This window comes from Sinocyclocheilus rhinocerous, unplaced genomic scaffold (genome assembly GCF_001515625.1).
Source record: "Sinocyclocheilus rhinocerous isolate Xijiao unplaced genomic scaffold, SAMN03320098_v1.1 scaffold492, whole genome shotgun sequence".
Lineage (NCBI taxonomy): Eukaryota > Metazoa > Chordata > Actinopteri > Cypriniformes > Cyprinidae > Sinocyclocheilus > Sinocyclocheilus rhinocerous.
The window spans coordinates 1,081,623-1,100,188 of record NW_015626069.1 but is presented as its reverse complement, the minus strand read 5'-3'; the positions used below and the strand labels follow the sequence as shown (position 1 = coordinate 1,100,188).

Genomic DNA, 18,566 nt, shown 5'->3' with positions numbered 1-18,566 from the left:
TAGTGGTTGAAATGGGTACTGCAGTCCTAATTTAAAATATTGGAGAGAGTTGTTTCTAACGCTCCGTTCTCCTCAGACTCAACGATCATTCGGGTTGCCAGATTGAGGACACACAACAGGAATGAGCACAGTTGGCACTTGGCAGTCAGAATCACACAGATCAAAACAAAAACAGACATTCCGACACAGAACACATATTTCAAAGTAGAATGACTGGCTGTAGTTTTGTTTTTCAGAGAAACATGTATGTGAACTTAGCATGTTTCCTAAATATCTGCCTAAATAACATGGTATGGTATTTTTGTGCTTTAGTACAGTCAAAACAAAGTTACATACAGTACCCACTAACAAGAGTGCTGTTGTAAATTTCAGCATGTGCCATCAATGAAAATAAAAAATAAAAACAACTGGCATTCAGTCTTACGCAGACCGCTTGGAGATACAGATGCCGTTAGCTCTCATAACATTTAGCCTGCCATTTGTAATCTTGTCTCTTGCCTTCCAGCATTTGTAAATACTGCAGTTCTGAGTCTGGTCAATAATTTTCAATATGAACTGTTTAGTAGCAGTTTGCGAAAGCAGCTTTTGGGAGTAACTAAATTCAACTGATAAGCGACATCTGTGCTTCTCCACTCTGGATAAGCACCAGCCGCCACTGCACACATCTGAGTCTTAAGGCCTCTTAAACGTAATGAACTGTGGGGCACAAAGAAACACACGTTCCCCTCACAGCTGCCGACAGATTATAAGTGTGTCTGAGCAGCAAATTTCCATTTTCTGTTTCTGGGTCTGTGCATTGTATAATTAAACTACATTTTTGTATTTTCTGTAAAACATTTGAGTGGTACAACACCAGCCATCATGATGCTAGGCTATTCTGAAAGGTTGCTAGGGCATTCTAGATAGTTGCTAGGGTGTTGCTATGCAGTTACTATGCAGTTGCTATGCAGCTATGCAGTGTTGCTATGCAGTTTCTGGGGTGTTGCTAAATGTTGCTAGAGGATTGTTATTGAGTTACATTGCTAAGTGGATTCTATAATCTGGATGTTGGTAAGGTGTTGCTATGCAGTTGATAGGGTGTTCTAGATGGTTACTAAGCTGTTGCTAGGGTGTTCCAGATGGTTGCTAAGGCATTGCTAGGGTGTTCTGGATGGTTGCTAGGGTGCTTTGAACGCTTGCTAGGAGGTTGCTAGGATAATGTTTTTGCTTGCTAGCTAGCCCAAAGTCTCTATGACAAGACTCTTCAACTTTGGTCCTGGAATGCCACTGTCTAGCAAAGACAGTGTATAGGTCCATAAGATTTTTTGCCTCTTTTATGATCTTCCACATGAAAATCATAAGGTCAAACACTTTGAAAAGTAAACCACATGATTCGAGGTATCATTTATGTCTGGTGAACAAACGTGAGGCGCAGTGTTAATTTCGTCAACGAAGACGACGGCGAAAAATATTCGTTAACGAAAAATTTTTCTGTGACTAACACGAGACATTGACGAGCTAAAACTAATATCTGATGATAAAAACTAACATTCAAAATACATTCTATAGGCTACTGTCTTGTCCTTCAAAATGTGCGTCCCTGTGCGTTTGCATATCTAGTCTCAGTATGGCAGCCGCAGTGGATGGATAGGCTACCAAAATGTGAACTAGCGATCTGAAACAATGGCCTCAGCACCCGAAGGGGTAGGCATAAGGTGACTAGACATCCCGTTTTTCCCGGGAGTCACAATTTGTCGTCGATTAACTTAAAGTTAGTGAAGGCAGGATAGGCGGAATCGCGCTGATAGAAGTGCTCTCTCTCGCGCACGCTCCACTTCTTCAGTTCCTAATACAGTGCGCGATCAGTGTTCAGATACACACACAGCAGTCCAAATGTCTATCGTGTAGAGCAGGGTTCCTCAATAGGCGGCCTGCGGGCCACCTCCGGCATGTTAAGTAAACCTACTGTATCTGAAAAATTTGTATCTCTTTCGTATTTGTCTTATTGTCTTAGGCTACGTTCACACTGCGAGCCTTAGTGCTCAATTCCGATTTTTTCTTAGATCCGATTTTTTTGTATAGCTGTTCACATTGTTGTTTTAAATGTGGCCAATATCAGATTTCCAGAGTGAACAGATCATGGTTCTGAACTGACCCGCATGCGCAAAAAAACGATACGAACAGGGTTTCCATATTTTCACAACAAAATCCACCCAATTCTTTCTCAAAACTAGTCCAAAACTAGCCCAATCATGTGAGCTAAAACTAATATCTGATGATAAAAACTAACATTCAAAATACATTCTATAGGCTACTGTCTTGTCCTTCAAAATGTGCGTCCCTGTGCGTTTGCATATCTAGTCTCAGTATGGCAGCCGCAGTGGATGGATAGGCTACCAAAATGTGAACTAGCGATCTGAAACAATGGCCTCAGCACCCGAAGGGGTAGGCATAAGGTGACTAGACATCCCGTTTTTCCCGGGAGTCACAATTTGTCGGTTCTGAACTTACCCGCATGCGCAAAAAAACGATACGAACAGGGTTTCCATATTTTCACAACAAAATCCACCCAATTCTTTCTCAAAACTAGTCCAAAACTAGCCCAATCATGTTCAGGGAGGTAAACATCGCGTTAGTGGGGTCGCGTCAACCCACGAAGTTGAAAAACATACCGCGGCAACAGAGGAAAAAGTAGCCCAATTCCGCAGGGGAACTGCATATTTGGCAACACTTGCGCAGCGCGCCGTCATATGGAAGTAAACACAGAGGATATAAAGTAATGATTATGCATTCATTTATAGTGTGATCTGCTGCAGAAGCCAGCGAAATTATGCACAGGCAATATGAAAAAATCAGAAAAAAAAATCTGATTTGGGCCACATTTGCCTGCAGTGTGAACGTAGCCTTATTCTGCTTCTTTTTCAGAAATTATAAATAATATATATTATATATGAACAACTATAATTTTTATAAGTTGCTCCCTTTTCACTACTGTTAAAGGGATAGTTCACCCAAAAGTGAAAACTGTCATCATTTATTCAAGTTTTTTCAAATAGCATTTTCGTCTCAAGATAAAGACTAAGACTAAATCAAAAATGCCTGTCAAAATTAACACTGGCGAGGCGGGATGATTTACATGCCAAAGATACGGTTATATCGGTTAGTGTATAGTGTGCCTTAGCAAGCACCACTAATAATGGTATTTCACTAATAATGGTATTTCAATGGTATTTGCCATCATTTCAAGGCTACCAATTATGAAGCTCAGATTACGGCCACAAATCAGAGCAATAAAAAGGTCCGCATCCAAGCCCTTGTACAATACCTCTTACCCAGACTGCCACTTAAATCCAAAGCAAATATAATCAGAAGATGCAGCAGACAGGATCACAATTCAACCTGAGGTCCCATTCATCACCCTGATAGTAGCCAAATAAACCAACACCCAGACTTCAACACTACCACTGTTTTTTACAATGACATGATGTATGGATGAATACACAAGTGTCTCGTTGCAGCATTGGCCTCAAGGGACAGTGGCCACCAGCGACTAAGGCGACCGTGAGCAAACATTTCTTCAGAAGAGCTGCTGTGACTCAGAGAGGGCAGATCGTATGAGCGCTGCTCTCTGGTTCGTGTCACCAGCTGTGTGCGTCATTATGCCCAGGTGGGTTGGCACCCAGCCAGCTCCCCTGCCACTGCCGAGGGTTTAATTAGCTGAGCCTCAAGGCTGCAGAGTCCCGAATGCCTCAAGGGATGGGGGAGGGTGATCTATGTCACACGCGACGGCGTGACGTTGACCAGCCATGACACCGTCGCTCAGATGAGATCTGCTTTGAGCATCGCCTTTTCCCCACGGGAGGAGGAGAGAAAAGCATCTCCTCAAGGACTCGAGGAGTCAATGCTGCTGTGTGCCCTGCATCTGTATGCACCCTGCCACCACACTGCTGATGCAGCAAGAAAGATGTGCACACGAGGGAGCAGAATGCAGCTCACACTGCTGCCCTCGCTACGCTAATGAACAGCCAGTCCATCGGCCCCATATGCATGTTATCAGAACCCCATGCCATTATTTTTAGATTTTGTTTTCATTATAAACACACATTTACTCAACACTTTCTTAATAGTAGTGCTGAAAGACCCACCTGTAACAATCATTTGTATTTAACAGGCCCATAGTTTCATAACTTCACATCATTCTGCACCACAGCAAAATAAACTGTATTTTCCCAAAGTTGTGAGATTGCAGTCTGAAAGTGATGATATAATGTAAAGGCAGACTTTTCTTATGCACTGGCTGCACAATAAACATGCATTGAAACATTATTCATGAATAGATGAGTCAGTTCTTCTAATAAATTACTTGAGACATGTGTTTGAATGAGTCAGTTCTTCTAATAAATTACTTGAGACATGTGTTTGAATCAGTCTGATGAAGCCTTTACTGAATGAACTGAATCCATCAGAACGGTTATTGAATAACCATAGAAAAAACTCACAAGTTATTGGTTTGAACCAGTCTGATGAATCCTTCACTGAATGAACTGACTGAATTAATCAGAATGGGTACTGAATTACCATCTGACTCACTTACTGAACCGCAAGTCTTTCAGTCATATCTGACTTGAAATGAAGTGGTTTTGTTCATTTAAGGTCTGTGAAATATAGTGTCATTATCAGAAAATAAGTATTCAAAATTATTATAATTACAAAATTGTTAGTAAACTGTAGTTTTTCCAAAATTATTAAAAACATGTATTTAAAAATATTAAACTATAATTTAATTATTTAATGTTTTAACATGTTAGTAAAATCGTATTTTATGGATAGTAATTAGTGGGGGGATTAGGATGAATTTGGGATGAATTTACTATGATATTTTGGAAGTGCTATATTAAATTATTAAGGGAATGCAGGAATCTACTTTTTGTGATTTATCTGTGGGTTTTACTACAAATACTAGGGTGAACCTAGTCACTATACACTATACAAGAACTATGGTAAATACTGCCTGGTAAGAAAGGCTAAACACCATACATGCCCACACACACACACACACACACACACTCAGAAACATCCATCTGCGTGATGGCATGCTTAAAAACAGCTGTAGTGGAGGCACATGGAGGACACAGAGATATCGAAGCTGTGTGTTTCTCTCTCCATCTTTCTTTCTATTACGTGCCCTCATGGCTATTTCAGATTTTCAATACACTCCATTCTGTGTGATTTATATGCATTTTGAAAAGTGGGGACATGGGGTAATGTCCTGAAAAGTCACCTTCTCCTTGTAATACCTATGTCATTATATAAATGTATGTCCTCATTTGTCACAAAAACGCGCGCGGGCACACACACACACACACACACACACACACACTAATGGATTTTCTTCTTTGTGAGGAGCTGTAGAGCTGAGTGTAATGGATCTGTCTGGGGCCGTGATTGAGAGTGTCTGTTCAAGACCAGAAGAGAGCGAGAGAAGGAGAGACAGAGTAAGGAGTTCACCATATTCTTCAAGATTTCAGATTTTTTTATTTATTTTATTTTTTGCATTTATAGTATGGTAGCAATAAGACAGGAAATGATGGGGAGTGACGAGTACCTGTCTGAGTACTTGAGACGTCTGTATTGTGTCTTGCTGTTTTTTTTCAATGTCTCAAGGGGTCATTATTAAATGCCCTGTTACAATAGAATTCTAAACATGAGGCATCATGTTCTGTCTTGTGGGAAGATTCACTGTACATTTTATAGACCGTGCATTCCGTTCCATTCAGTTGCATCATGTGTGATCATGAAAAATGTCTCAGGTTACTTATGTAACCATGGTTCCCTGAGTAGGCACGCCTCGTCGTGACCCGTGTCTGAAGCATACATTGAAAAAACACCAACTCATTGGCCGGCGACAGCATGACGGTCGCCGGCCAAAGAGTTTGTGTTTTTTCAATGTATGCTTCAGACACGGGTCACGACGAGGCGATCCCCATAGCGACCCCTAGAGGACGCAGTTCGAAGTTCCCATGAAAGGGAATCATTGTTTTCATGGTCACTCGTTCTGCTTTAAAGTGCTGCATCTCTAGATAACATTGCAAAAAAATTACTTTCTCAGTCAGAATTTTACCTATTTTCTACATTAATAAAACAAGAAAACTAGAAGCAAAATTATGTTAGATATTCACATAATTTATTGTGTTTTTTGTTTTAAGCATAAACCTCACTAAAATTATTTAGATTTGTGCTTGAAAGGAAAACTGGGGTAAGAAAAATAAAGATAATTCTCAGCAATTTAGATACATTTACCTTGTTCTGAAGAAATGTTTCTTGAGTACCACAATGATTTCTGAAGAATCATGTGACACTGAAGACTGGAGTAATGGCTGCCAAAAATTCAGCTTTGCCATCACAGGAATAAATTAAATTTTAAAATACATGACTAAATAGAAACCAGTTATTTAAAATTGTAATAATATTTCAAAATATTACTGTTTTTACTGTATTTTGATCAAATAAATGCAGCCTTGGTGAGTATAATAAAGTATGCAGTTATCCATTAAATTACACCAAAACCTCTAGGGTGAACTGAGAAAAACTGGGCTCTGTTTTGCCACGGAGAATGCCATCTTCAGTGGCAGGGGTCTCAGGCCGTTAACAATCTGTACATCAGATGGCCCTGACGGACAGCGCTCCTTTCTAAGTACAGGAATCCTTGACACCGTCTTTAATTTAGAAGGCCTCTAATTGGTAAATTGCATCCCCCTCATGCTCAATCAGAAGTCGCATAGCAACAGTGACCCGAGAGACAGAGTCTGCTTAACCAGACCACATAAATGCAAAAGACAATGGGAAGACAGGATGATTTAAGGGAAATGGAGAGAGAGAGACACTTTCTTGGATCACGAGGAGCAAACTGGATTTCATAAAGCTTAGCGGTAAGGCCCAAAACACATGCATCTAATAGGACCTGTCGCATTAAACATTCAACAAAGACACATTCAGGATTATGTTACATATACACTCAATAAACTGCCATTAATCATCTCCTGTCTACTACAACTATACATCTTAGGCACCATAAGCAGAGCCTCAACCAGCTCCTGCTGAAATGACTGATGGGTACGGGCAGACAATAACCATGTCCACATGATCCGGCTGCTCCTGAAAGCAAGGTTTTCCCTGCTGCTCCTCACACGTGATCAATGGAGGAGTGAGGTGGGTGGCTTTTCAGCCCTAAATGACCCAGTTTGTTTTGTTGAGCCATTGATTCCTGCACAAACCACAGCCGTTTAACATAAAGAGTCTTACAAGGCCTTTCAGATTACTGAACACACACACACGCTTCTGCAAATGTCCAAACACATCATACACAAAACGGGCTGAGGAGGACACAAATGGACAGACGGCTTTTTATCCCTGCATTACAAGCTCTACTGAGACATTCTTAAAAGTGAATAAAAGGATGTTGTTCCAGGCTACATAAAATATATAGTGGCTTACCTACACTGCTGATACATATTGCATGTGGTAACCCATTACAAAAAAGCAAAGAAAACAAATAAATAAAAAAAGACCTGTCCGAGGGTCATGTCTATGCAAGTACAAGCCCCACTGATTTTTGAGTTGATTTTCTTTTCTTTTGCTTTTCTTATTAAATTCTTGACTTTGATCATCTAACAGGAGTGTGTGTGGATCATTGTGGGAACCAAATGTCCCCAAATTGATAGTAAAACCTCAAATCACCAGTATTTTGGGGACCGGCCAACATTATAAAAAAAAATAAAAAAACGAATGGATAAATGAATAAATAATTTTTTTTACAGCTATTTCTTTTTACTTTCATACAATTTTGGCATTTGAGCCACTTGAAGTCTACATGAGTCTCATGTAAAATGTGGTTCATAAAAGCAAAACCAACCACTGAGACTAACCGATTTAGTGGATATAAGGTCATTATCTCAATATAAAATGAACAGAAGTCGATCAAATGTCCCCAAAATGCTATGTATGCCTATTCATTATGTCCCCTGCCAGCAAAGTGGATCTCTCCCGCTGTACAGTCAGAGCGGACCCCAGCACACTCCAGACCTGTGTCTAAATCACTCCATAATAGAAGCACATGTTTAGACCAATTATTTCCTGTATTAAAGGTTCCTCTTAAAATAAGCATTTGCACATGAAAAGACCTGGTGGCTCATGGCTGTCTGCCTGTCCTCAGTCTGACACAGAGAGTGAGAAAACTGGGATTTGAACACTTCAGACAATTTGACAGACGGCTCACTTTCACTCAGGAAGACTAAGCAGCAAGTGAGCAGTAATACGAGAGAGTGACTTATTTCATGTAAATGTGTTCCTGTGTTTTTCTGTGTTCAGAAAACTGGACACAAGATGGGCATATCATTTCATCCATCATCATATTTTGATGGATTACTGTTGCCACGATTGATAGTAAATGTACACAAACGTCTCTTTTAAATAGTATTCATCTGTTTTCTATGAGCAGGAATGGCTCACCATTAATTACAGCGGGTAAATAGAGCTGACTTTTGTGAAAGGTGCTATAATGAGCCTAATTTACATAGAAAGCAGGTAGGTATGTTTGTGCTAAAAAATATGACAATGACTTAATTTAAATATTCACAGTGCAGCAATATTTCAGCACATTTTGCAGCTGGAAAAACTGTATTGTGGGTGGTAACTGAATAAGAAGTGAGTTTTTGCACTGGAATATTGCACGAAAAAATGCAATAGTTTTGTGAATTCACCCTCAGAGTAAAAGTATTTTATTCTTTAGATTTCGAGAATAGGAGCATATTAATCTACTCAAAATTTTTGCATTTAGTTTGTTCAAGATACACTGAACATCTTACACAAATTCTACATACTTTGCATGTCATCATGTGTGTGTATTTCTAGGTACCTGTCATTCCAGCGCCTGTCCAAAGCCTTTCCCTGTATTTTTGTCTTGGCGATCAGCAGTGACAGCGCTGGTTTATGGGTGTCAGAAACCTTGGCTGTTGCCATGGCAATGCCACACTGCAATACTGTGTGCAGGCAGACTGCGCTTGCTGCAGCATCGACACAAGAACAGGACGGAGAACGGTGAGCGTTACAGGAGAAACCTGCTGAATGCTAATCAGCCCCTCCACAGTTTGTCCTTCATCAGACCAGAGAAACACTGAGGATCTACATTAAACTTGTGCTCCCAATCTATCTCTGTTCTAGAACACATACCAATATCCACAAGGAGAAACATTTTGTTAGGCAAGCTACCAGTATTTATGCTCTGAAAATCAAATTTTCTCTGATCCTTCTGTTTGTGGGTAGCTGACAAACAACATGTCAATTAACTTTTTTCTTTCTTTTTTACATCAAAATTTTAGGATCAGTTCTACAGATATTTAGTTGTTTCATAAATCTATAGATTTATGTGATTTGTTAATGTTGAAAGAAGTGTCTTTTTGTGGGTAGTTGACAAACAACATGTCAATTAACTTTTTTTTCCTTCTTTTTTTACATCAAAATTTTAGCATCAGTTCTACAGATATTTAGTTGTTTCATAAATGTATAGATTTATGTGATTTGTTAATGTTGAAAGAAGTGTCTTTTGCTCACTAAGGCTGCATTTATTTGATCATAAACACAGTAAACACAGTAAAATTGTAAAATATTATTCCTGTTGAAAATAACTGTTTTGTATTTTAATATATTTTAAAATGTAATTTATTCCTGTGATGGTAAAGCTGAATTTTCAGCATCATTACTCCAGTCTTTAGTGTCACATGATCCATCAGAAATCATTCTAAAATGCTGATTTGCTGCTCAAGAAACATTCATTATTATCAATGATGATAATGAAACAGCTGTGCTGCTTATTTTTTTTCAAGATTCTTTGATGAATAGAAAGTTCAAAAGAAGAGCATTTATTTGAAATAGAAATAAATGTATTTACTGTCGCTTTTGATTTAATAAATTTTTATGGTACTTGGCTGTTCACATAAATCGTTTTAAGAAATATGGTGTGAGAAATTCTATTTTAAAGTTCAAATATTACATGCAGTCTTTAAATTAATATGAGGTCCTAGAGACTACTATAAAGTTATACACGAATTAGAAAAAGGTTGTTTAAAATAGTTCTGGAAGAAATAAACCATGTCACACTGCAGGGCACTGCTATACATGTCAACCACCCTCATACACTTTAATAAAGGACAGGTATAAAACTTTAAAAGTCCACTGCTTGTTCTTTTTTATTACGCCAGTGCTCTATGCAGGGCATATGGCCCAGTTTTTTATTTTTTTTAACTTTCTACAAATGTCTGCAAAGTTTGAGTTCTTAATCTGGATCAGAGGAAGCTGAAATGGAGCCTGTTTTCAGCAGAGCAGTTTGTGAATCTCTAAACACAAATGTTTGCCTCATATCAATGCTGTCCGCTGTGCTCAGGTCTGTTTACGTTCTTCTGTTTCAAGTTCCTGACAGACTGTCCACTGAAATTGTCTCCAGCCTCCCACACATTACTTAATTTTATATAAACACATACTCAGTGTATACAGCAGAGAACAATGGTTTATTCCAAATTGCCAAAATGTATACAGCGATTCTTCAAAATCACATTAGCTTTAAAGATGCATTGGCACTGACAGAGATTCTGTTAACGGGTTGCCAAATTGCTACACTGCTGGTTACTAATAGTTGTGCCTACTGAACTCAACAATATCAGGCCACAAATCATTTGAGATTCACTGTCCCCAACAGTCACTGCTAAATATTGGCATCAGACAGCTAACTTTCATTGAAAATGAATGACTTTTAAACTCTTCATTGCTAAAAATTGCTATCCCTGTGAATGCCACTTAAATGGCTTGCTTTAAGCCCAAATACATGGTAAAATACAACCATTTGACCTCTGAGAAATGCTTATGGGCTGAAATAAACTACATATACAGTAGATGACAGGGAAGAGGAGGAAGGAGAAGCTAGTCTAAACACCCTAGAGTGATAGGAAAGTTAATGGGCCCTTTCCTAGCACCAATCAATCTGCGCTAATCTCCCTGCCGAGGGTTCTCCAGAGAGACAGTGGCCATGATTCCATCGGTGTGACGGCAAAGTCCACTCAGCCAAATCTCCTGTTAGTCGCCAGATGCTTTACTCTCTAACACACTAAGTACAGGGATCATACACCTCAAGAAGAGACAGACAGATGAAATGTAAAGTTGGATGTCATTGAAAACATGCCTTTAACACTAGAACCGCCAGGGGTTGCTGTATACCTAAAACCGCCAGCGGGTAAATTTTACCCACGCACATGACAGCTGTTTCTGAATGGCTAAAGAACATATTATTTCACTGTATTATGCTACTGTCTTCACAAAGGAGTGTCTAGAGTCATGAAATTATTATGTCTAGTCATCAACTATATTTTTGTCCTGTTGTTTTATGTTCAAAACTTTTTTTTATGCAGGCTACACTAGTCACTTTTCATAGCGATTTTTTTTCTTCAGGAAACAGGCAGACTAGAATAAATAGCAACACAGAAGCGAACAATAAACGATAGAAATGGCAAAACAAAAATGTTATAATTAATCCAAATTTTGAACAATTATGAGAAACATTAGTATAAAATGTCTAAATATGATATATTGATCGCCGTCAGCTGCTGAGCTGACAGGACGCTTTACTTATCTCCCCACCATCAGACTCTCCATCGCTCATGGCATTTAGTGCTTCTTATACCTCTTCAGCATTCATAAATCGCCTTCTTTTAGTCATTTTATCTAAACAGTTTTTAACAACAGGGGATTGTAAATCACACAATTTTAGTAAAAGTCAGTGACTGGGAGACTTGAATGTTTTATTAAAAATATTTTATGTACGTTTTAAAAACAGTCACGGGTAAAATTTACCCCATGGCGGTTCTAGTGTTAAAGGGATAGTTCACCAAAAAATTAAATTTCTGTCCTTCCTTTGAAAGTCCAGGTAACCAAAATGAAATCCATATCAAGTCAAGTAGCCTAATCCAAATTTTGTGGGATTTAATTTAGGTTATTTTTTAATTATAAACTCACATGCATAAAGCACATCAAATATGGTTAACATGGAAGTTTAAAATGAACACTTAAAATGCTCTTTCATATAAATTAATTTTACAATACATTTTGTAAAACATTGCATTGCACACATAACATTGCAAACATTACACATTGTTCTTCAAAGTTCTGGTTACCTGGACTTTAAATTGAGGGACAGACAGCTTGCAGGTTTCATTAAAATACCTTAATTTGATATTCAAACATTAACCAAAATCACATGGGTGTGGATCGACATGAAGGTGAGGAAATGATGACAGAATTCTCATTTTTGGGTGAACTATTGCTTTAAGTAAAAAACACTATAGTGCACAACTATGTACTACACAATCAGGTCTGACATTGTCCATTTTACCTTTGCTTCCAGCTCAACACATCCAATCATTTGCAACAGTGTCTGACTAAATTGCATGAACACACATGACTAAATGCACATGACTAAAGCAAGCAGACGTTCCAAATGCCCAGCCTATTTTGAAGCCCTGCTCAATCACACACTTCCCTCTCTGTGTGTCAGCACGGGACAGGCTCGTCCAAGTGTCTTTTTTCCAAGCAATTGTGCCAATGTCCCACATTCCAGCTGGCCTGCGTCCCCAACCGCCATAGATGTGGGGGCGGTGCAGGACGTCTCACTTCCTGAACTAAAAATAATGCAGATGGTAATAAAACCTTGGCCTGCTACATACTCCCCAATGATCCCAGCTCCCTGTGACTATGATTTAGTTGGGATTGATTAACCATTATGACCCAGTCAAGGGATTCTGCTGAATCGTTACATACAACATTAATAATAAGCAATCAGACTCGCCTCCAAGCTGTACTCTTCCACAGTTCTCTTCAGCGGATCCACGATCTGCCAGCATATGAGGATGCACAAATCAATCAGCAACATCCCACCGACGATGATAAAGAGCTTTTGGTCCTTGATAATCTGGAAGAGAAAAGAAAAGCAAAAGCAATGGATGAGGTGATTAAGGGATGAGAAAGAGGCCGAGATGGGCAGGAACCATCAATGGACTGTTCGTTCAATTCAAACGCATGATCTTCTCTCGCATTCTGAACCTTTGTGGATGAAAGCCCTGCTCCTGTCTGATCTTTTTCCCTTTTCTTCTATTTAACAGTGGTTGACCTGAACAGAACCCAAATCAAAGGAAAGGTCACCGCGAGGAGGCCTGCGTGTATTCTAGAGGAATCAGACGGCGGGAATGGACAAATTCTTCCGTGATTCAGAATAGAAACACTAACTCGTTTTGATCTGATGTCTTTTGATGGCTTACCAATGGCCAAAACCTTGCGTCGTGGGAAACAAGGAGGTGGTGAGTTACGCTGTGACCATTGAGCATCATGCTGAATTCTATCAGAACAGATGCTCTTTATCTTCAATAAAACAGAGGTTGATGGTTTCATTAAATGGCAAGACATTTGAAATAACACAGGATCATGATACTTCAGAACACATCAGCACAATCACTGAAAGCAATGCCGTATGACCACTGAACTTCACTTTATTGCACAAAATCTCCTTTCATCTCGGCAAACGGAAGGTGATGATGGATCAAAAAAAGCGAATAGCAGTCCTAAAATCCCCCCTCCACACTTTACGGCTACAAATATCCCCTGAACTTAAGGCAGAGGTTATTTGCACTAAGTGCAAATAACGATAGAAGCTATTTACAGTAAGTAAAAATAGCAACATTTTCTTTGCACAAAAGCTATTTATACTTAGTGTAAATAGTGGCAGATACTCTTTGCATCTCAGCATATTGGGACCCTATCGAATGTGGGTTGTTCATGTCAAAAGGTAAATGAAATGTCCTGACTCTTCATACCACTCTACCGGAGTGGTTTCTTTTGTCAGCCTGTCTGGCCCAATCAGGCAATGGTGGGTGGAGTTAGTGTAAATAGCCTCTGCCAACAAGATGGACTATTTGTACTTACAATTTGCACAAAAATAATTTGAAACAACTCAAATGTCTAGTCAGAGGTGCAAAAATAATAGTAATGGTTTCCCAAAAACTAATTGTCACCCCTGTTTGCCATTGGTAATACCACACCAAACACAAGCCATTGGCAGAGCTATTAGTTGACATGACAGACCAATTAAAGGGACAGTTCACCCAAAAATGTAAATTCAGTCATTATTTTCTCATCCTCCTCATGTCGGTCCAAACTGCTCAAAACTGTCTCAGTGTTTTTTCAATGAAACTCAATGGGGTCCAATGTTGTTTTAAACCACACTGACTTTCATTATATGAAAAAAAAGTTTTGTTTCTTATAATTTCCTTTTTGTGTTTTGCAGAATAAAGTCATACAGGTTCTGAATGACATGAGGTTGAGTAAGTAATGACAGAATTTACATTTTTGGTTGAGCTATTCCTTTAAACAAACACTAACACAAATAACTTAATTATAGACATCTATGCACATTAAACTGGGAAGTGGTGCTTCAGCAACGAAAGAATGCCACACTTCACCTTTAATGTCGCTAATTATGAGCTTGTAAACCAATAACATTTAGTTTGAAGACCCAATAGCTCTGCTTAAGCTTTTGTATTCACAATTCAAATTGCTCACCATTTGTACAAGATTATTGCTGCAGGTCTACAAGAGCATGTGGTGCATTAGTGTCAGATTGTGTTTGTGCTCAGTCTAAGTTATGCAGGCCATCATGTGCTTTTGTCTGATTGAATTTACAGATGCACACATCTCTGATGCCATCTATTCGTGACACTGTGTGTTCCATAATGCAGTCTGAGTCTCTGAATGATGCATGATGCAGTATGTGGGTGCGCATGCAGGTTTTTGCCATACAATAATGAACATAACTGTGTATATACGCTGTAAAAAAGAGAAATCAGACTGATAGACCAAAGAAATTCAAGGCTTAAAGGGATAGTTCACTCAAAAATGTGTGTGAACTCACCATCAAGTCTTTCAAGCTTCAAAAGGAATTTGTAAAAGCACGATAATTTTTTTCCAAAAAGCACTCCATTTGACCTATGCACTATATACTAAGTATGAAGTCATGTGACAAACAGTTATTTACTAAACATCTAGACATCTATTGAGAGAAGTAACATTGTCTGATTCATGAAAGAACCATTCTTTAGAACCAAATCTTTTTAATGAATGAACTGACCTGGTTCATGATTCGTTGATTCATTCTCAAGTCAGTTCACTGACTCAATAACAGCTCTCTGGAGAGGAAGATTAATAATGGCCTAAATTTTTTCTTTGTTTTTCACACAAAGTTATCACATGAGTTCAGAAGATTTGCACACAAGTCATACAGACTGCTTTTAAAGCATTTCATTTTTTTTTTTTGCCTTTTTCAGTTCCAATTTAATGTAATTGCAAGGAAAGGAGCACCCAGGAAGGTTTTCAGATTTCATACACTTTGAAGAAAATTTGAACTGTTTTTGTCCATGTGATGAAAGTCAATGGGTCCAAAACAACACTGGACAACATTGGTTTTGAGGGTGACTAAATGATGACAGAATTATAGTTTTCGGGCTGAACTATCCCTTTAAGACTAATAATCTGTGGTCCAACTCATTTTACAGAAGATAAATACATCTTCATTCAACTAAAATCTGCACAAGAGAAACAACTAAACAAGAAACAAGCATGGCTGTGTGCCGTATAGTTTTGCATGCGCGTTTGAGTGTGTATCTGCTCCATCTCCCTTTGTTCCTATCTCAGATTTAAATCTAGCAGAGGCAGATGTACGACCCATCGAGGTGACTGACATAGCCCTCGAGCCTGGGCATTACCTGTCTCTGAATTTATTTATATGTCCGGGGGGGGGGGGGGGGGAGCTTACATGAAATGTATCAAGCTGGAATTACATCACATACTCCTAAACCTTTGTTCTGAACTCCATTATCAGGGAAAACTGGATTTTTGTTGCTCCTTAATTCTAAAATAAATAGAAATAAAAGATTTTGACATACTGTGTATACAATGTAATGCACCCCACTTGACTGCACATTTCCAGGGTAATACTGAACAAGATTTTGAACTTATCTTTCTTTACTAATCATTTTATCAGAGTGGCAAATGTTAACACATTTGCACAAAACTGATTCAAAGATGCAAAATATCAAACTTGGACCAAAGTTTAGCTTCAAAAAGAAGGGTAAAAACTGCACTACAATAATTAACTAAATTAAAAACTACATTTTGATGGAACATTATAAGTGGACTTCCAGGAAAAAAGAAAATGCTGAAAGTGTAGAATATGGCCACTTAAAAATAATCTTCTGGGTTCAGTGAAGCTCTATTGATATCGTCTGGGAAATAAAATAGGCTAACATAAAAAGTTTCAATACGCCTCTTACAATGGAAGCACAATAAACATTAAAATATACTTTCCACAGTTTTAAAAGTAAAGCCTTAAGAATTAAACGTGTGATAGAATTGTTTAATGATCACTTGGAATGTTTAGTTACCTCAAAACTTTTATACTTAATAAACAAGCTTTAACAAAAATACAAGTTTTGCATTTCAGCATTTAAAAACATTTTGCCTGGTTTACTTACATTGTAAATATGTCTTAAAAAGCTGGGAAAAAAGCTAAAACCTATGCTAATCAGCATGCCACAAATGCTGTCAATATTGTCAAATATGTATTGAAGCAGTGCTGTAATTGTTATCTAAAACTAAAACTATTACTATTATTTGTTGATTGAAATAAATCAGATATAAAATAAAATATAAATATTAATGGAAAAACTTGCCTTAGCGAATAAATGAAATAAAATAGGTTTACGTTTACGTAAAAAAACTAAATTAGAAATAGATAAATAAATAAATTAATTAAAGCTACTGTACATAGAAATATTAAAAATAAATAAATAAAAACAAGTAAAACCAATAAAAATGACAAAAGCATATAACAAAATGACTAAAATCTAACAAAAATGAAAATAAAAACTGAAAATATAATATAAAAGCTAATTCAAAACATTAATAAATACTATAAAAAATCTGGAAGATTACTTTGAAGTTATGGCTAGTTCTCTACATCAATGTTTATCACCCTCTGTCTTACTTTCTCTTTCTGTGTATGTTTCTCTTGATCTCACCCTACTGATTCTGACGGCAGCAGTGGAAGTAGGCTGCGAACTCTATAAATAAAGATGGCCAGCAGGGCACTGGAGCTGTGGCTAGCCATCCTTTACAGCACTGCCATACAGTATCAGCTGCTTCACTCTCCACATTCTTACACTGCACTGAAAAACAAGAGCAGCGACAGAAAGAGCGTATGAAAGGAGGTCAGTGTGCATGCTTGAATCTGTTGTGTTAAAGAGCTGCATGGATGCGCTTGTGCATAGCTTCTGTTCAAAAGAAACCCACTGAACTATTCCCCATAGCAGTGTGATGCTTTTTCTTGTGGAGGAAATTCACACACAGACTTGTGAAGACTGTTTCTAGCAGAGCAGGAAGACACTGTTCTTTAGAAGAGATCAGAGATTCATTGGTTAGCACTGGCAGTGCTGGCTGATTCTGGATATGTCAGGAAACTGAGCATGGAGACAGCAAACTGACCTTAAGTGAAGACAGCATTTCTATATTTTAGCTTTTTGGCAGTCGAAAAATGAGACAGCTGACAGCCCAGTGGCAACGCTGCTTTCCCATGATGTTTTAAGCATGGAACTTGTATCTCCTTTTTTAATTATCTCTCTCTTTCATTAATTCTCCATCTCATTATCTACATCTCCATTACAACATCCATGTATAAACTGCAGTATTCTTCTGTTCTGTTTTTGGTATTATAATTCTGCTGCATAATAACCACCATTAAAATGCACTGAAGTGTGACCATTATGTGTCAGATGACAAATTATTCCAGTTCCTGTGTGCTCTGCCTCACTGGAACCCAATCAGTTATGCCATATGACTAAGAGTAGACACTAGAGGTGATGATATATACTGCTGTTCAAAGGTTTGGGGTCAGGAAGATTTTTTCAAAATAAAATGAATACTATTATTTGGCAAGGATGCATTAAATTGACAAAAAAGTGACAGTACAGACATTTACAATGTTACAAAAGATTTCTATTTCAAATCAATTTCATCATTCATTATTTTCATCATTCTAAGCTCAGAGCTGCAGAAAGAGTATGGCGCAAATCACAAAATCCTACTGACATACACTCGTTCACATCCTTCTCTTCACTCTCTGAGGCAGAAGTCTCCAAACTAATCCTTTCTAATCATCCTACTACTTGTCCGCTTGATCCTGTTCCATCTCATCTCCTTCAAGCCATTTCTCCCGCCGTTGTACCTGCACTCACTCACATAGTTAACACGTCCCTACACACTGGTGTTTTTCCCTCAACATTTAAACAGGCTTGTATAACCCCACTTCTTAAGACACCCACTCTTAACCCAACTCTTTTAGAGAACTAAAGACCGGTTTCCCTTCTACCTTTCATTGCAAAAACACTAGAACGAGTTGTGTTCAACCAAGTCTCAGCCTTTCTCACACAGAACAACCTCCT

The 18,566-nt window shown here is 38.2% G+C and overlaps 1 protein-coding gene across 1 annotated transcript in view; it reads right to left on the bottom strand.

The window, feature by feature from the left end:
- The window catches only part of LOC107710365 (gamma-aminobutyric acid type B receptor subunit 2-like), a 200,417-nt gene that overhangs the window by 24,049 nt on the left and 157,802 nt on the right, over window positions 1-18,566 (bottom strand). The window contains exon 13 of the mRNA XM_016515120.1: window positions 12,869-12,991. Within this exon, the coding sequence (XP_016370606.1) occupies window positions 12,869-12,991 (123 nt within the window). The remainder of the gene's footprint in view (window positions 1-12,868; window positions 12,992-18,566) is intronic.